Source organism: Trachurus japonicus, chromosome 16 (genome assembly GCF_045865225.1).
Source record: "Trachurus japonicus isolate A0001 chromosome 16, Traja_1.0".
In the NCBI taxonomy this organism is placed as follows: domain Eukaryota; kingdom Metazoa; phylum Chordata; class Actinopteri; order Carangiformes; family Carangidae; genus Trachurus; species Trachurus japonicus.
In genome coordinates, this window is record NC_140922.1 from 26,931,049 (window position 1) to 26,947,896 (window position 16,848).

The following is a 16,848-nucleotide window of genomic DNA, read 5'->3' on the forward strand; positions in this document are numbered from 1 at the left end:
AGAAATTGGCAGTACACTTTAATGACTTTTACACACATAATGCATAGTTTAGCACTGACCATTTGTTCTCCCTTTTTTCATTTTTTGCACACCTGCCAAACTCTCATTGCTTTGCTAGACTTGATGCCATATTTTTGCTTTAAGAAACTTTGTTTCTTTATATTTGGTATTTTCATTTATTAAAAAAAATATATATATAGTGTTCTCTTTTAAGATTTCCACCAGCTCTTTTGTACTGTGTCATATTTCTGAGAAGTGGACATAAAGACAAAGTATCTCAACGTTCACATCCAACATTATAACATTTTCAAGATGCTTCATAAAGAATCATTTGATTTGTGTTGGACTCGCAAAACGCTTTAAATGGGCCGAATATAATAAAGGAGACATAGCAGGGAACATAGTGGTAGCGGCAGCTCTGTGGATTACTGGCCGTATCAGGCATTTGTCTTGGAGATCCAGTGCTATACTGCGTTTCTCTCCGTTCTGCCCCGTGGTGTGTCAGGCTTACAACAACAACAAAATATTGTTATATGTGATGAGCATTGATGTCTTTTCTTTTTGGCCCTAACAGACTGTCAGTGCCACTCTGCACTGATGATGTTAGAGCAGTTCCTGTAGGCAAATAATTTAAAGTCCTTTCTTGCTGCTGCTGCTCCCATGAATGTCCCGGCTGGGTCGGGGTGGGGTTGGGGTGGGGTGGGGTGGTCTCCTGCATGTGAGCAAACCATCAGGATCGAAGAAGGAGGGAAGGGAGTTCGGGTGAGAGAGTCTGCTGCATCACTAGGGATAATAAGGCACAGCTGCCTGTTGCTCTGCACCTGCTTCCTGTGTTAAAGTTGAATGGGGTTGGGGCCTTGCACAGTTCTGCTCTACACCCCCAGTTTTTTTTTGACATGGTCAACCTCAAAAAAGCGTCGGAGCTGTGTGTAGCCTTCTCACCCTGAACAGGCTGTCCGTCAGTCGACCTCTATGCAGCATGAATGCTCTAATAACAACTTATCGAGTGAACTAAAATACTCAATGAATAGTCACTTACATTGTTGTAAGAGTAGTAGTAGTAGTAATAGTAGTACATTAGCTTTGTGCATTATCTTTCCCCCGCCTGGTATCTTGAGTGCTTTAGTCATTTCTGCTCGCCATCTGAATAAAGCCAGAGCGGGCCTCCCCTAAAATCAGAGTGGCTGTCATGTGGTTTGATGAATGTCTTTGGCCAGAGTCCAAACTTGGAAGAGAAAACGACCAAAAAGCTGGTATCCAGTGTATCCAGTCTCTGATCTAAGAAAATGTCATCTGTCCTTGTTTGGATGTTTTTGTTTCTGGTTTGAAGCATTTTTTTTTTTTTGGGGGGTGGGGGTGGGGGGCCTCACTGCTCCTCACATCTCAAGACTTGCGCTGCGTTTGTTTATTTTTCAAATCACGTATCTGTTTCAGCAGCGTATTGTGGACACGCACGCACACACAAGCACGCACGCACACACACACACAATGAGACATATGCTTTCCAGTTTTTAGTGTTGCTTTTTTTGGTGACATCTTGTATTATTGCTGAAACTGTTGCTTATTCTGTTGAAAACCAAAATTAATTTTCCTTTTGCCTTTTTCCCAAGAGTTTGAGGCGACAAAATCCACATTTTACTCAAATCATGATGCAAACTTTTCACTTCCTTTTGATCTGGTTTAAATATTTTTTAAATGCATAATCCATCTTTTGGATCCAGTGCCGCTACGGCCTTAAAAAAACCCACAAAAAAGTCTCCAGTTTTCATGGTCTATTGTGTTGGTGTATTTCTTTGTGACACCTGTTGAATGTAACTTGAGTAGTTTTTGTCCTCTGGGTCAAAACGAGCTTTGATGACCAAGCTGTGTTTATTAATCCATGTTTGATTTTAGATGATAATAAAGTAAAACTAAGTGTATTTCGTGTCTCTTCCTTGTGTCTCAGCTGACAGAGACTCACTCAGAGAGCAGCTACTACAGTCCTCAGAAGGTCAAGTCCAGAGAAGTCCTGTCTCTGGAGCATCAAGGAATCACTATTGAGGTAAAACACAACATCTTGACTTCTACCCTGGCTCCAGAAATATGACAATTTCAGTGAGGCTGAAGATGATTTATATGTTTTGATGTATTTATATTGAAAATATTACAAGTAAATTGTCTATATTAAACTAACCAAATCATCATGTCCTGATATTGTAGCTAAGTCGGCCCATCCCTGCTCTCTACCAGTCTTACCCATCTTGTTTCTCATCATCACTGCTAGAACTGACCAATAAATATCCCCATCCATCTGTCCGTCTGATCCTCCATTATTATTATATCCTGATTCACTTTTGGACAGAGACTCCTATTAATTCACTCCCCAAGTACATTTATAAAACCCCCTCCAGGTCACTAATCTGTGGCCTGTTGTGAACACACTGGAATCTGTGTTTGAGTCAAAGCCCAAGTCTGATCATTTCCGCATTTCCCCCTTGGTGTAGAAAATATTTTTAAACCTTTTTCTCTGATTACCTGGTTGGAGTAGGAAAGGGGTTTTCTGCTCCTAAGCTTTTTACCAGATGTGAGAATTCTGAGAGATTTCCAATTCCAATTTCTGTAATTTATGCTTTTGCTGGAAGAGAAAGAAAGCGGCCTGAACCGGGACCAAAAGTGAGAGCATTGAAAAGGCAAAGAGGATGGCTAGTAAAACAGGGAAAGCTAAGCCTTGTAATTATTTTGTGGTGAAACGTAAAGGTTTATTGGATTGCTCTCTGTTTAGCTGTCTGCTGGGTAAAGCAAAGACATGGTGGGTGAGAGGGACAACCACACCTCGACGGTTATAGGGGCCGCTCGAGTGCTACCACATGCACATGCACATACACATGCACACGCTACTCTCAGCGCTTCGAAACGAGCCCACAAACCAATGTCATCATGGTTGAGAAGCTTTTTTCGTCTTTGTGATAAGGCCATAACACTTGAATCTCAATCCGTCATTAATTTCACAGTTTATGTTTTTATTGTGATGTAAAGGGTGTAATTCAGTCCAACTCATTTTTTAAAGTTTTGCACTATGTTACTAATACAATCCTGAGGTTTCTCTCTGGGGAGGAAGGGTTTCTGAAGCTGGTGTTTTCCCCCTTTTGTCCAGGTTTAAATTACCTCACACCATCACATCCTCAAGTCTCCTCTCAAATTTCTTTACCATCCAGCCAAGTCTATTAATATTTATTTTATTTAATTGATAGGTTTCCTGTTTAAAAAGAAAAAAAAATGGTTAAAGTTTCCCTCTCTGGTCTTTATCCCAGGTGCTGATGATGGGGGAGCCCTTCTTCGATTGTCAGATTGGCTTTGTGGGCTGCCGGGCTCTGTGCCTGAAAGGCATCATGGGAGTACGGGATTTTGAAGAAAACATGAACCGAAGTGAAGAGGTAAAAACAGCAAGTAAAACTTGAGTGAGTGAGAGGATTAAAAGAGAATTTAAAAGCCAGGGAAAGTGTTTATTGACACCTAAACCCGTTTCCTGCTGCCTCTGAAGAAGAAGAGAGACAGATTTGATCTAGCTGTTGCCATACAAAATACAAGTACTAAATGAAATGGATTTATTTAATCAATTGAGTTAGTAATGCGTTTTTTAATGGAAACTTTTCAAAGGCAATTTTTTATGATCGCGTGACAGTCGGTTATTCAATAGAAAGAAGATGTGCATGTCGATATATGTAGGATAAGATGAATATATATTTTCTTAAATGCTTGGGTCAGATTGTGTTTTTGTCAGATGTTAAATATTAAATGTTTCTTGTTTTTTATTGTCTTTTTCCTGTGTGTTTTCCCCCCTGTAGGACGCGGTGTTCTTCAGCTGTGGCGACAATCTAAGCAGTAAAGGAATGACTTATCTGACCAACTCTCTCTTCGACTACCGCAGTCCAGAGAACAACGGAGTGAGGGCCGAGTTCATCTTGGATACCGCCAGTCACAAGGTCACTAAATGAGAATCTAGACATCCACATTAAATATCACTGTACCACATCCATTTTTTTTTTATATTTTGTGGTTCTATATGTAAATAGGGGCAGACCATGCATGTCAGATCCAGGTCTTTAGAGATCGTCTACCTTAGAGAAGCTAAAACTATTTTTCAAACATTGGAAACAGTAAAACGTGTACATGAGGAACAGCTTCACTGGGAACTGAACTGTATTAAAACACTGTATGTTTGAGCGCAGTGAGAGCAAACAGATGAAGGCCTGAACCTGACTGACAGTCGACAAGATGCTAATAGTTGTTTACAGCTGCGCCACAATATTTTCAACTACGTCGACTGACTCGCACGTCCTCGGTTACATTAACCACACGCAGTCCAGCCCTCGTATAGCTACAGTACTAGGTTTTGACCTAGTCTTGTTTTCAGAGGATTAACCACAAAGACACTCTGAGAAGTGATAACAGAGACTAAACCATATGGCAAAAATTAAGCAGTCAGTTCCAAGCCAGACCAACAATCAACTCAACGCCCACATGATCACAGCTGGGGAGACAGGCCTCCGCACATTATCTAACCAACAACAACACGCTAAAGAAAATATCTCACTCTGTATTAATTAAATGCATTCGTTTAGCAGCACCTGCCATGAAATTAAATGTTTGTGGTGGTCTGGTCATCAAGCTGTTGAGATGACCTATTAAAGAAAACAACTTCTTATCTGTATACATGTATATACACAATTACACCAGCATTTTGTATAATGGCTCTACTTCAGTGCAGTATTTAGCAATGTCTGGTGGCTTTTTTTTGTTGTAAACATGTCATTCTTATTTTATCACTTTGATTATTTCTGTCAGTCACCCAGCTCCTGGCTGCGGTAAAAGACTGTTGCTGCTATCTAAGTAGTAGTGTTAAAGCCATTATTCCTGATAAGTCTCCGCTCACTTCATCAGCCTCGCAGCTCTAGTGTTGACTCTGCTAACTAATGTTCACCAAACCCTCAGTGAAGCAATTGTTTGGACATCCATTCATCCATCTATTCATAGTCGATAGTAAAAAGGAGTCAAAGGTTTAGCGATACTTCATTAGTGGTTTTGAAACCAGCTAATGGCTTTGATCCAAAAGCATGCCAGAGCCATTAAATATCCCCTAATAAATATTACTCATTAACCCGCCTCCCTGATAAGGCCCCATTGAAATCTCTGTTTAGAGAAGTAGTTGGTAGGTCTTGGGTGGAGATGTTAACTGTGTGTGTGTGTGTGAGGGGCCTCATTCACTCAATCTCTCTCTTTCTGTTCCTCCTCTAATACTCACTGTTTGCTCGGTGGTTTCATGTGCAGTAGAAAAAAAAATCCTTCAAATTATTGTTTAGGTTGGGGTCAATAGCTCTTGACCTGCAGACAAATAAATGATTAGTTATGGTTTAACAATACACTGACACCCTTTGAGATCTAAGAATAAGATAAAAGTCCTTAGTTTTACTTATATCTAGGTTTTATTTGTTGTTGATGATGATGATGATGATGACCGTAGTCCACAGAGTGCAGCTTTAGGTCAAATATAAACTAAACAACAACGATATTTATAATAAAAACACTATTAATCCTCATTTATGGAACATTTTAAACTCATGCTACCAGTAACTAAAGGTCTATCACCTCTAGTTTTTTTTTTTGTTTTTAAACCGTGCTTCTGGGAACAGATAAAACACCTCTGCTTTAGTTCGGACCCCTGGCTGAGTATTGGCTCATATGCAACTTGCTATCTCAGCGAATATTTCCAAAACATATCATAATTTCACATCGAAAGTATCAGCCATAATCTCAGTCAGACAGGTTTCTTATGGAAAAAAAAAAAACCCTCCTATCTTTTAGCAGATAAGATACATATTTCCAGTGGCATACATCCAAGGACTGGCTGAATGAGGAAACTTTCACTTTCCTGTTACCAATATCTTATTGCTCAATAAAGAACACTTGATATCTAGTAAATTACTTCCATATGCACTGTAAAGTATTGAAAAGATGGTTAGTTGTACTACCTTTACATACACTTTCATTTCTGTCCTCCTGCTCCTGGACCTGGAAATAAGTTTGCAGCATTTTTTGTAGTTACATTTCCTCCTCTTGTCCTGAGGTCGATGTGCTCTTTGGAAAAGATTTTTGATCGGATGTCAACACGAGCTCAAAGAGATTTTCATGTTTTAACTTTGACATACAGTTGTTTCAGCGTTTACATGGAAACCCAACTCGCCACTCTGTTACAGCCTTTGTAAAGTAGAGTTTTAGAAACTTTTATAGAAGAGTAGCATGAGTAGTAGTAGTTTGTTTATTCGATCTTGTGCACAAGTTGTTTACAGTTGAGCATCAATCACAATCAGTCAGCCTTCCATTAATACAATCTTTAGTTAAACTAGTTCATAGATATTAATAATTAACAAATTAAGCCAAAAAATAAAATAAAATAAATAAATAAACAGTATTACAGTTGCAATCAAAACCCAATTAATCAATCCTGTTTATAGCTTTCTATCATACTGTGTTTTAATCTATTTCTAAATTGTATTATATGTTTGCTTTGTTTGAGATCCTCTGGCAAGCTATTCCACAGTTTTACTCCAGCCACAGAGATACACATGCTTTTTAATGTAGTATTTATTCTTGGTTGTTTTAAGTTAAGTTTCCCTCTTAGCTCATATCTCCCGTCTCTTTCCTTGAACATGTTTTGAATATTATAAGGGAGTAAATTATTCTTGGCTTTGTATATTATCTGTGGAGTTTTAATTTTTACTAAGTCGGCTCTCCATTTGATAAACAAGAGGATAAACAAGATTATTGGTGACAGAGTGAATGTGAATAAGAAGTGTTTGATCGAAGCATGCTAAAACGAAATTACGAATTGGACGCTTTATAGCAGGGATGTTGCACCCGTTGTGTAGCTTGTAGCATAACATTAACTTGTACTTGTACTCGATCATAAAAGTGTCCTTCTGTGAAGATTATCATTACGAACAAAACAGTAGACTAAGATAGTATATATCATCCCTGCAGCAGGTTATAGCCCTGAATATTAGTGATAATGACCTGCTTAATTGATCGACCCTCCCTCAGTAACTCGTTTTATCTCTGATTCGACCCCCACATTTGCCACATCCACCCTGACCCCAGTCACTGGCGCTCCATCAGCTTGTTTGCTCCCCTCACTGCTGAATGTTTACCTTAACTCTGCTTTTTGTTTGACAGGAGACCTACACGGAGATAGCGGGCATGCAGCGCTTTGGTGCTTTCTATATGGATTATCTCTACACAATGGAGAACAGCAGCGGCAAAGGTATTGTCTAACTCATTCCTCCTCACAGAGGAGCTTGTTTGCTCACCTTGCCACCTCTTCTCTTCTCTCTCTTTACGTCTGTCATGTTCTCCCGTTCTCTTCCTTGTTCCTCTTTTCTTTCTATCTATCCAATTCTCTTTCTCTCTCTCTCTCTTACTCTCCATGTCTTTCTCTCTCCTCTCTCCTATCTGTCAAACAAGCCCCCTGGAGACTTAAAGAAAGAGCTTGTCTTGTTTGAGTCGCAGCCACCTGGTCCTTGACCCTTCCTGTCCTCACTCTCACCCCAAACTTACCTGGAGGGCAACTGTCAGAAGTGTTTAGTCTGCGCTGACACGTATTTGAGTTTCTTTCTCCTTGCTGCTTGTTGAAACACTGTTTCCCCCCGACTGCCCGCCCCTGTCTCTTTACCTGTAAGCTGTTGAGAAAGTGAATAGGCTCCTCTTGCCTAATTAGGTGTCAGTCTTCCTGGTAGAAAGCCTTAAGACGGGACAGGATTTCTCATTCCTCAGCTGCACCACTCAAGAATGTTTATTCAAGTCTGAAAGATCTGAAGTCCCCATTAAGAGATAAAGCGTTCTCCTTCAGTTTGAAATGTTAGATTTGGCCCACAAATGTGTCTGTGCTTCATGGTTGAGCATTTTATTTCAACTGGAAATGGTGCTGGAAAGCTGTTTCTGTGTAAGTGTGATAGTGACACTTGACTGACATTCACAAGTTTTAAGGTAGGACCTCTATTATGTTCTGTACTTAATGGGAAAAAAGAAAGAAAGAAAAGAAATCAAGATTAAACCCAGATAAAGGGCAACCGCTTATGGTGTCTAATGGCAGAAGTGTAATAGGATAGATACAACCTGTCAAGAGAATGCAAATATTATGTTAAATGATCGCAAAGTGGAATTACCCATGTACTGTCTGATGATACAGCGCACGGTTGCCTTTTTCAATAAGCGAAAAAAAAGAGAGAAGAAACAAACAAAGATATGAACTGTCACCTATGTTGTTCTACTTGCTTCCCTCTTCTCTTTCATTTTACTATACTCTCTAAAAGCCTGGCCTGCCTGCTTGCCTCTCTGACTAGGCTATTGTTTCCTCCTGCTTTCAGCTACAGATAATCATCTTAATTAAAAACAACATTGATAATGTCATCCTGAGCTGTCAAAGTCATTTCTGACAGCGGGATAAGTGTCAGTCTCTTCTCCTGCAGGATGGTAGTGTGGTTACCCTTGACTAAAGGAATGCTTGTCTGGTGTCAGTGTTTCTCTTTGTCTTCATCTTCTTCTTCTTCTTTTTCACGGATGTGGACCAGATCCAGTGTCAACCAAACAAATTATTCTCCATTGCCCACGAAGCTAACATAAACTCTGAGTCAACTGAAAAACTAACCCACCCAGGTCACTTTCCCCTGCTGACTTCATATTAAATGAAGTAACGCTTTGCAGATTAAAAATTCTTCTTCTTTTTTTTTTTTTCTTTTTTCTTTTTCTTTTTTACATCTTGGGAAATGAATTGTCTAAATCCTGGCTAATTTCCTCCTCATTCCACTGATCAGGCTAACTGCAGCCATATGGTTAATATTAGGGCCTGATCCATTACAGCCAAATCTCACTGAAGAAAAGGAAGGGGAAGTGGCATTGCCCGTTGCTCCCCTTTTTTTTTTTTCTTTTTATAAATCTCCTGAAATTCAGAGGGAGTCCGTCCCACCCCCACCCCCCCAATCCTTCAGCCCCCTTTCAGCTAAAAACATTAAATTCACAGTGTTGACTCTGAGCTATAAGAATGTTTAGTGCAGTGGTGGAATGTAATGGGAATAAAGCAAGTTGTGACCCTTTGTCCTCTTCCTCCCTCCACTGCCATTCATCCACCCCCTTCTTTTATTTTTAATTTCTCCTTTTTTATTGCCGGGGAGCTGAGTCTTTTAAGTGGACCTCTGGAACAGGGGCCTGCGATGAATGAAGGGACAGCTGTGTGAGAGAAGTGGACATTTGGAATATTCATCATTCCAGTGGTTCACGGCAATGTGATCTGCTCCCTGCAGCAGCCTTACACCACTGCCATCTTTGTTATATTTTTACCCAACAGACGATTCATACTTGTTGTACTTGATAAAAAAAATAGGAGATATGAGGAAAATGTAAGCTGCTATAAATATTTATACATATATAAATATTTACAGTGTATATATATTAAAAAAAACACACACACAGATGTTTACATCAAGTGTAATAGTTTATATGTCTGCTGTACTTCATTTAAAGTGATAGTTTAACATTTTGGCAAATTGGCCCATTGCCATAATCCCTATAGTTTTAGGAGGAGGTTCGTTACCTTTAATTGTCGGTGCAAGCTATTTTTAGAACGGCGGAGCAGAGCCGCGAGCTGCTCAGAGCTACAGAGGCTCATTGGATTTCTTGGTTTCCCTCATCAAACTCATCAAATACACAAGTTGTGACCTGCACATTCACCACGCTATGAGATAATAACAGAACGTTACCAGACAGAGTTGTTTTAGAGGTAAATTCATGCAAAACCGCTGATGTACATTCCCATTGGGGGCAGTTTTGCAGTCTCTGCATTTGCCACAAAAACAACTCTGTCTCGTAATGTTCTGTTATTATCTCATAGCGTGGTGAATGTGCAAGTCACAACTTGTCCACCTGAGCGTTTTGGAGTTGTTGGATTGTGTATTTGATGAGTTTAATGAGGGAAACCAAGAAATCCCATTAGCCTCCGTAGCGTAGCTCTGAGCAGCTCACGGCTCTGCTTCACCATTCTAAAAATAGCTTGCACCGACAATTAAAGGTAATGAACCTACTCCTAAAACTATAGGGATTATGACAATGGGCCAATTTGCCAAAATGTTGAACTATCCCTTTAACGCGTTCGACACATACTTTATATATTTTTTGTTTGGGGTGCCGAGTGGCGCAGTGGGTTGAGCCGGCGCACCATATGAAGAGGCCGGTTCGAATCCTGCATTGGGCAGCCCTTTACTGCATGTCATTCCCTCTCTCTCTGCCTCCCCATTTCCTGTCTCTCTCAACTACGCTTTCAAATAAAAAGGCAAAAAAAGCACAAAAATATATATATTTTGTATGTTTGTTTGTTTTCATAGACTCCCAGGACTTTTCCCTGGCGAATGTGGAGGAAGTGGTTCCCACTGTTCAAGAGACGTCCATCAAGAGACTGGTGGTGGGACCTCTGGACGTGCGGCTGCACAGCAGCGCCGTCCACCGCATCCTCAAGATGGTCACCTGCGCCATGGACCACGAGTACGAACCCTATTGCAAACCACAGCGAGGTCAGATATCTATCATCTACAACTCGAACATCTGTTTTATCTGTTTATCTCTTTCTACTGGGGGCCGACGTTAACAGCTAATAGTCAAGTAGCAACTAGTAGTTCCCTCTACTCCCAGTGCACAACTAACTTTTACTCTCTGTTCAGCTGTGGCTCCTCTCCTCTCCTCTCCTCTCCTCTCCTCTCCTCTCCTCTCCTCTCCTCTCCTCTCCTCTCCTCTCCTCTCCTCTCCTCTCCTCTCCTCTCCTCTCCTCTCTCCTCTTCTTTTCTCTTGTCTTCTGCTTTATTTTGTTCCACTGCTCTCTGCCCATGCATGATCAGAAACTGCAACAGTCTGCACTTTACAGTATTCTCATCACTTTGTTATTTCCTTGCACAACCCATCTTTCAACACACAGCTGTACATGAAAGTAGTGACCTCTTGGACCACATGAGGGAGGTTAAGCCAAACACCTTTTGTTAGTGCTCGTCCCTGCACAACTATTGGTGAGCTCACCGCGGGGATGTTGTGAAAGAACATGGAATGTGTGTCTGTGTGTAATATCTGTAGCAATAACTCATTTTTGCGAAATGATAACATCCGTAGGTTTCGGTTGTTTCAGCATCTGTGATAGATAATAGATGATGGGATAATTATGATAGAGCTTTTGACTAAAACTGGATAGGTCAGTGTGTTCCTTCATGTTTCTTTATGTGTCTGTGATCTTGCGTTTTCTGGAAAGGGTCAGTGGAGTTAGACCCTCGGGGGGCGACTGAGAAATTGAGAGTACATAAAAGAGGAAACCAAGGTAGCTATTGCAGATGGAATAGTAAAATTGTACATTCCTGACATATTCTCCTAAATCATTTTCCTCTCTCCTCTCCTCTTCTCTCCTCTTTCCTCTCCTCTCCTCTCCTCTCCTCTCCTCTCCTCTTCTCTCCTCTTTCCTCTCATCTCCTCTCCTCTCCTCTCTTCTCTTCTCCTCTCCTCTCCTCTCCTCTCATCTCATCTCATCTCATCTCATCTCCTCTCATCTCCTCCCCTCTCTCCTCTCCTCTCCTCTCCTCTCCTCTCCTCTCCTCTCCTCTCCTCTCCTCTCCTCTTTCTCTCCTATTCTCTTTCTCTCCTCTTTCCTCTTCTTTCCTTTCCTTTCCTTTCCTTTCCTTTCCTTTCCTTTCCTTTCCTTTCCTTTCCTTTCCTTTCCTTTCCTTTCCTTTCCTTTCCTTTCCTTTCCTTTCCTTTCCTTTCCTTTCCTTTCCTCTCCTCTCCTCTCCTCTCCTCTCCTCTCCTCTCCTCTCCTCTCCTCTCCTCTCCTCTCCTCTCCTCTCCTCTCCTCTCCTCTCCTCTCCTCTCATGAGATCTGATCTTCATCTAAAGTCATCTAAGTGTAGACAAACACAGTTTTCCTGAAGATAATATCACACAAATAATTATAATCTTGTACCTCGGCCATCAAACATTCACAGCGCTGGTGGGAAAAGTAGTTGGTGCTGATCGGATGTCCACGATGTTCAGGAGGAGGAATGTTTTGGACCATGTTTCTCTACAGAGCTACTTGAGCCCAGTTATATTCGTGTGATGTCGGTGTGAGCGTCTCTCTTGAGGTCAATCCACTGCCTCTCTACTGTGTCGAGGTCTTGGATTGTAAATCTACAACAAAGCGATTTCTTGGTTTGAGGTCATTCTGTTGCAGATTTATATCGATGTTTAGGGTCATTGACGTGCTGCATGAGCTGCTTCTCCTGAGCTACAGCAGGTGGACAGTCAGACACCCTGACATTATCCTGGAAAAGAGTCCGTAATGAAGTTAGGAATTCACCCGACCTTTGGGATGATGTTTTCATGTTGGTATGCAAAGCCTTTTTTAAGCCATTGGCTTTTACTCTGAAGTTATTTGTCACCTCATTGATTATAAAGTCATTGTAGCAGGTTGCACACTTTAAAGAGAGCAGCTACAGATCTAAATCATCTCCATTTCATCGAGTTTTTGTGGACTGTTGGATGACTGAACTGTTGGAGTTGACTTTAACCCTTAATCCTTTTGTGATCAAAAGTTTAAATCAAATCTCTTTTTTTTTCTTCTTTTTTTATGAAGGATGGTCCAAATCAGCAGATGTTTGAACCGCAAACCCAAGAGTTTTATTCTTGTCAAATTAGCTCTAATCCACACGTCCAATCTGGTTTCATTGATTGGGCTCCAGGTTTGATAACTCCTAGTTTTTAAGTTAATGCCAGTAGCCGAGGGGTTCACATACTTTTTTCCAGCCCACGCTGTGAATGTATGAATGTTTCCAATATGGACAAGAACAATACTATGATTTGTGTTGTTCTAGTTAGATTAGCTGAGATTAGATTGTTTGTTCATAATTGTTACTTGGACGCAGATCTGACCATATTTCAGATGGAGTGTATAAATAAATGAAGGTAACTCCAAAGGATTGCTGACATTATTTTTCTTTCCGCTGCATTGCAGCACACTTTTATTGACATTCAAGCTTAGAAACTGTCAATATCAGTTTATCAGTTAATATACAAGTAATTCTAAAAAATGTCAACAAAAAATGTGTTCTTGATTTGAGAAAGCTATGCTTAGTTAGATTTTTGGGAGCTTTACTAGCAAACTTTGCATCAGTATCACTAGTGTAAAAGGACAGATCTGAGTTGATTATAGTTCTTACTGTCTCTGGGATGTTCCTGATTTTGTCTAGTCTGCAAATGATTTTGGTGACAGCTGCTCTGTGCTCCAGTCTTGGCTTCACGAGGACAGTGTGTGTGCTTGCCAGAAGAGAAGCAGAGGTCATGGGGTCAAAGACATGACTGTCTTTCTACTCATCCTGTCCTCTTCTTCTCCGCTCCTCCTCGTACACCACTCGCCAAGAGCTCAGAACGATTTGTTTCCCTTCCCAAAGTTTACTTTAAGTGGAAGCCAAATTGGCTGGTGTCTATAAGATGGAGTTTTATAAGATCTCGCTGTATTTAGAGCAGCAGGTTCAAAACATGCACGTTACTTGGTGATAGTTGTGTGTTTGTTTGTATGTGTGTGTGAAGGGTTTCTTTTTGAATAAATTAAATAATAACAATATAAGTATAAAATAACAAGGAGGATCTGTTAAGTGGAACAGGATTTTCTATGTGCAAGTGTGTATGTTCTCAACCACACCTGTTTTCATCCCATCCATGTGCTTTAAAAGGGCGTTTTAATGTATGTAATTTAATGTAATGTAGGTTTTTAATGTCTGTAATCACGCCCCTGTGTACCATGTGAGCTGCATATTTGTTGTAATTTTAATGTTGACTGTGGATATTGACTCGAGCCCTGGTATATGATTAGATTGGACATGGCAGTGCCAGATGAACCTGATGTTGGCTGTGGCGGGAGGCCAAATAGCAAAACAGCTTTGGGATCAGGTTCACAGCCCACCTTAGAGCTGGGAATGAAGCCCAACAGAACATTTACTGAACTGAAACAAGCCTTGTCCTGGGACCAGAGCCACGGCCCTTCAGTAATAAAGGGCTCAGGTTTTTGGTCCACCTCAGTCCCTGGACATGGTTTAGTGGTTCACTGCTCTGGTCACTCCTTACTTTTGCAAGTGCTGACCTTGCTAGCCTCTATTCCATGTTGACTTGGTTCGCTTAATTTTCTGCCTTTCCGGATGTTTCTGGTTATTGATTGAATGAGTGGTTTTATGAGAGAGTTCAAAAACAAAGCTACTGGGAAACAGCCACTGTAATGAATATCTCTCGGAGATGCCAGTACTTTTATAGTGCTTGTTTATTTTATTTGTGTATGAGGTGGTGGTTTTTGTTGGAAAAGACCTTTTTATTGTTTTATTGCTGCAGGCGTAGAGGGGAGGCGCCCACTCAAAGAAATTGGTGTGCTTTACAGCTAACCTCTTTCTCTGTAAAACAATCTTTAGTTTTCAAGCCCAAATACCTTTTGACTTTCCCACTCCCTCGCTTTATTTCAAATAATACACCACAGGGTGCATACTTGTGGTTGGATTCACTTGTTTTAAACAAAGAAGAATGAGTTGATTTTGTAGTATTATGATGAATCTTTTCTTTTTTTTTTACCCTCTGACTTCCCTGAACCTTCACAATATGTTATATTTTTTCCAAACCTAATATTTCATGCCTGAGGTCAGAAGCATTACGATGATGTCTGTCCATCCAGCTGTCTCATTCTCATTTATGCAATACATCAGTAAGGCCTCTAGGAAATCCTTTAAAAATGTGCTGCAGCAGCTTCTCAGTCTGACGTGAGGAAGATGATGAAGCGATGAGGTTTCTGTGGTAAACGGTCAAACGTCAAGGTCACTGTGACCTCACAAATCACATTTTTGGACCTCTTGAATGTGAAAATCCCAGATCTTCGGTTGGAATAGAAAAAAAAAATCACCTCACCAAACATAACTCAAGACAGTTTAAGTCATATAAAGTGGTGAGGTGAAGATATTTTATATCAAAACAGTCAAAGGTGATCACTTCACTCAGAAATAATAATATGCTCTCTCTAAAAAAAAGGAAGAAGCACACAAAAACAGTTGTAATTCTTGTTCCTTTTTTTTCTTCTGTCAATACGATTGTAGAAGTGATCCAGGAAAGCCATGCTCCAGCTACTACGGAGGAGATATCAAGCTTGGAGGAGTTCATCCCAACCAGACTCACTTGTCTCACTCTGCTCCAAGTGTCCATCACTGTCTCCATGGCAGAGTTCAACCTGCTTCAAGCACTAATGCCTGTCATAATGGGAGGAAAGGTAACGTACCATCATTGTTGATCACTTTTCTTGCATTGCAAAAGATTAAAAGACACATTTAAAAGTTTTTCTTATGCTACAACAACATTAGCGTTCACTTGTGTGGTATTTTTTTTTGTATCTTGAATCTCCCAGGCTGCACCAGGACCGGTCTCTGTGCCGTTGTTTCAGCCGGTGCGTCCTCTACCGGCTGTGCAGTTCAAGGTGGAGAGGGTTAATGTTGAACATTCGGTTCCCATGTACGCCCTCGAGCTGGTCAGCACCGTCAGCGGCCTCAACCAGCCTTCAGATAACCTGCTACATCACTGCTATGCACACCTCTACCTCAAGGTGAGAAGGACAGTGTTGCTTTGCTTGTATCACCAATCATGAAGGTTTCACATTTGTAAATCCCAGTTGTTCTTTTATTAACATACAATTGAGTCCTGGGCATTTATTAGTAATAGTTTTATGTTGGTAAGTGAGTTATTTCTAGAGCCATATCCCATATATGCACAGAATACTCATCCACTGATGTGTGAGTATCATTTACGTGCACTAAAGTCCAAGCTCAATAGGTCAGCTGCATGGCCGCAGTCTTAAACAACCCTAATGACCCTTTTAATGACCTCGATGACCCTTTTTCACTTGGTCATAAAAATCTCAGCACTGAGCTTCCTGATGAAAACCAGTCCATCTCTGGTCTGCTTCATGGTTCAGACCCACCGAAATGATGGGATGCTCATGTGTTGGATCCTTGTTTAGTTTTGACTTTGGTTGTGTGAAGCTCAGAGGATAAACTTTGGTGTTAAAGCTGATGAAAGCTAAGTGTATTCAGAGTACCTCTCTGCTTATAGCATGTGTTAATGGCAGAAATGATCATTTAAAGAGGAGCTATGTAAGTAGCTTTTCCACTGTTTTGCTAACCCTCCTCCTGGCCGTGTGCATTTATTTACAACAAACCTGCGAGAAATCAATCAATAGAGCATAGATAACATTATATATCATATAACAATGTCACGGCGTGTATATTTGTGTAGTTTAATCTGTCATAAACAAGAGATTATGCAGCGTGTTTGTGTCGTGGTGTCGCAGAGACAGAGCTGGGACACCGGGTCGGAGGCTCTGATCTTGGAAAGTTGTTTTCCAGCCAAGAGACCCAATAAGTGACACACACGTGGAAGGCAGAGAGCCTCTATTCTCCCTCGTAAACAAGTTAAGCCATTCATTAAACCATCACAATTACTCCAAAGCTGTTTAATTGAGGTAAAAATGTAGCATAGTTAAGATACAAATCCTGCAAAGTTCCTCTGTTGGTTGCACCATACTCTTTGCTTTTCAAAAGAAGCTATAAACAAAAATAAAAGAGGTTTTAATCTTTGTATTTATGGTTTACTTGAAGGCCCAAGTGTCCAGCTGAGTACAGCTAAGCCTCTTTTTAGGAAGTCTGGATAACGGACAGTAATTTGGTTTGGCTCACTCTGGCCTGGTATGGCCAGTGTTTGCTTTCTTTTAAAGACGAGATGTTTGCTGGG

At 40.7% G+C, this 16,848-nt stretch overlaps 2 protein-coding genes across 4 annotated transcripts in view; one reads left to right on the forward strand and one right to left on the reverse strand.

Moving 5' to 3' along the window:
• Positions 1-16,848, reverse strand: part of atp6v1c1a (ATPase H+ transporting V1 subunit C1a) — a 423,473-nt gene that overhangs the window by 330,991 nt on the left and 75,634 nt on the right. The window lies entirely within an intron of this gene.
• The window catches only part of vps13b (vacuolar protein sorting 13 homolog B), a 349,921-nt gene that overhangs the window by 41,540 nt on the left and 291,533 nt on the right, over positions 1-16,848 (forward strand). For all 3 annotated transcript variants that reach the window (XM_085802924.1, XM_085802922.1, XM_085802923.1), the window contains exons 9-15: positions 1,946-2,041; positions 3,291-3,413; positions 3,825-3,962; positions 7,210-7,297; positions 10,410-10,595; positions 15,165-15,334; positions 15,470-15,664. In XM_085802924.1, coding sequence (XP_085659050.1) covers positions 1,946-2,041; positions 3,291-3,413; positions 3,825-3,962; positions 7,210-7,297; positions 10,410-10,595; positions 15,165-15,334; positions 15,470-15,664 — 996 coding nt within the window. The remainder of the gene's footprint in view (positions 1-1,945; positions 2,042-3,290; positions 3,414-3,824; positions 3,963-7,209; positions 7,298-10,409; positions 10,596-15,164; positions 15,335-15,469; positions 15,665-16,848) is intronic.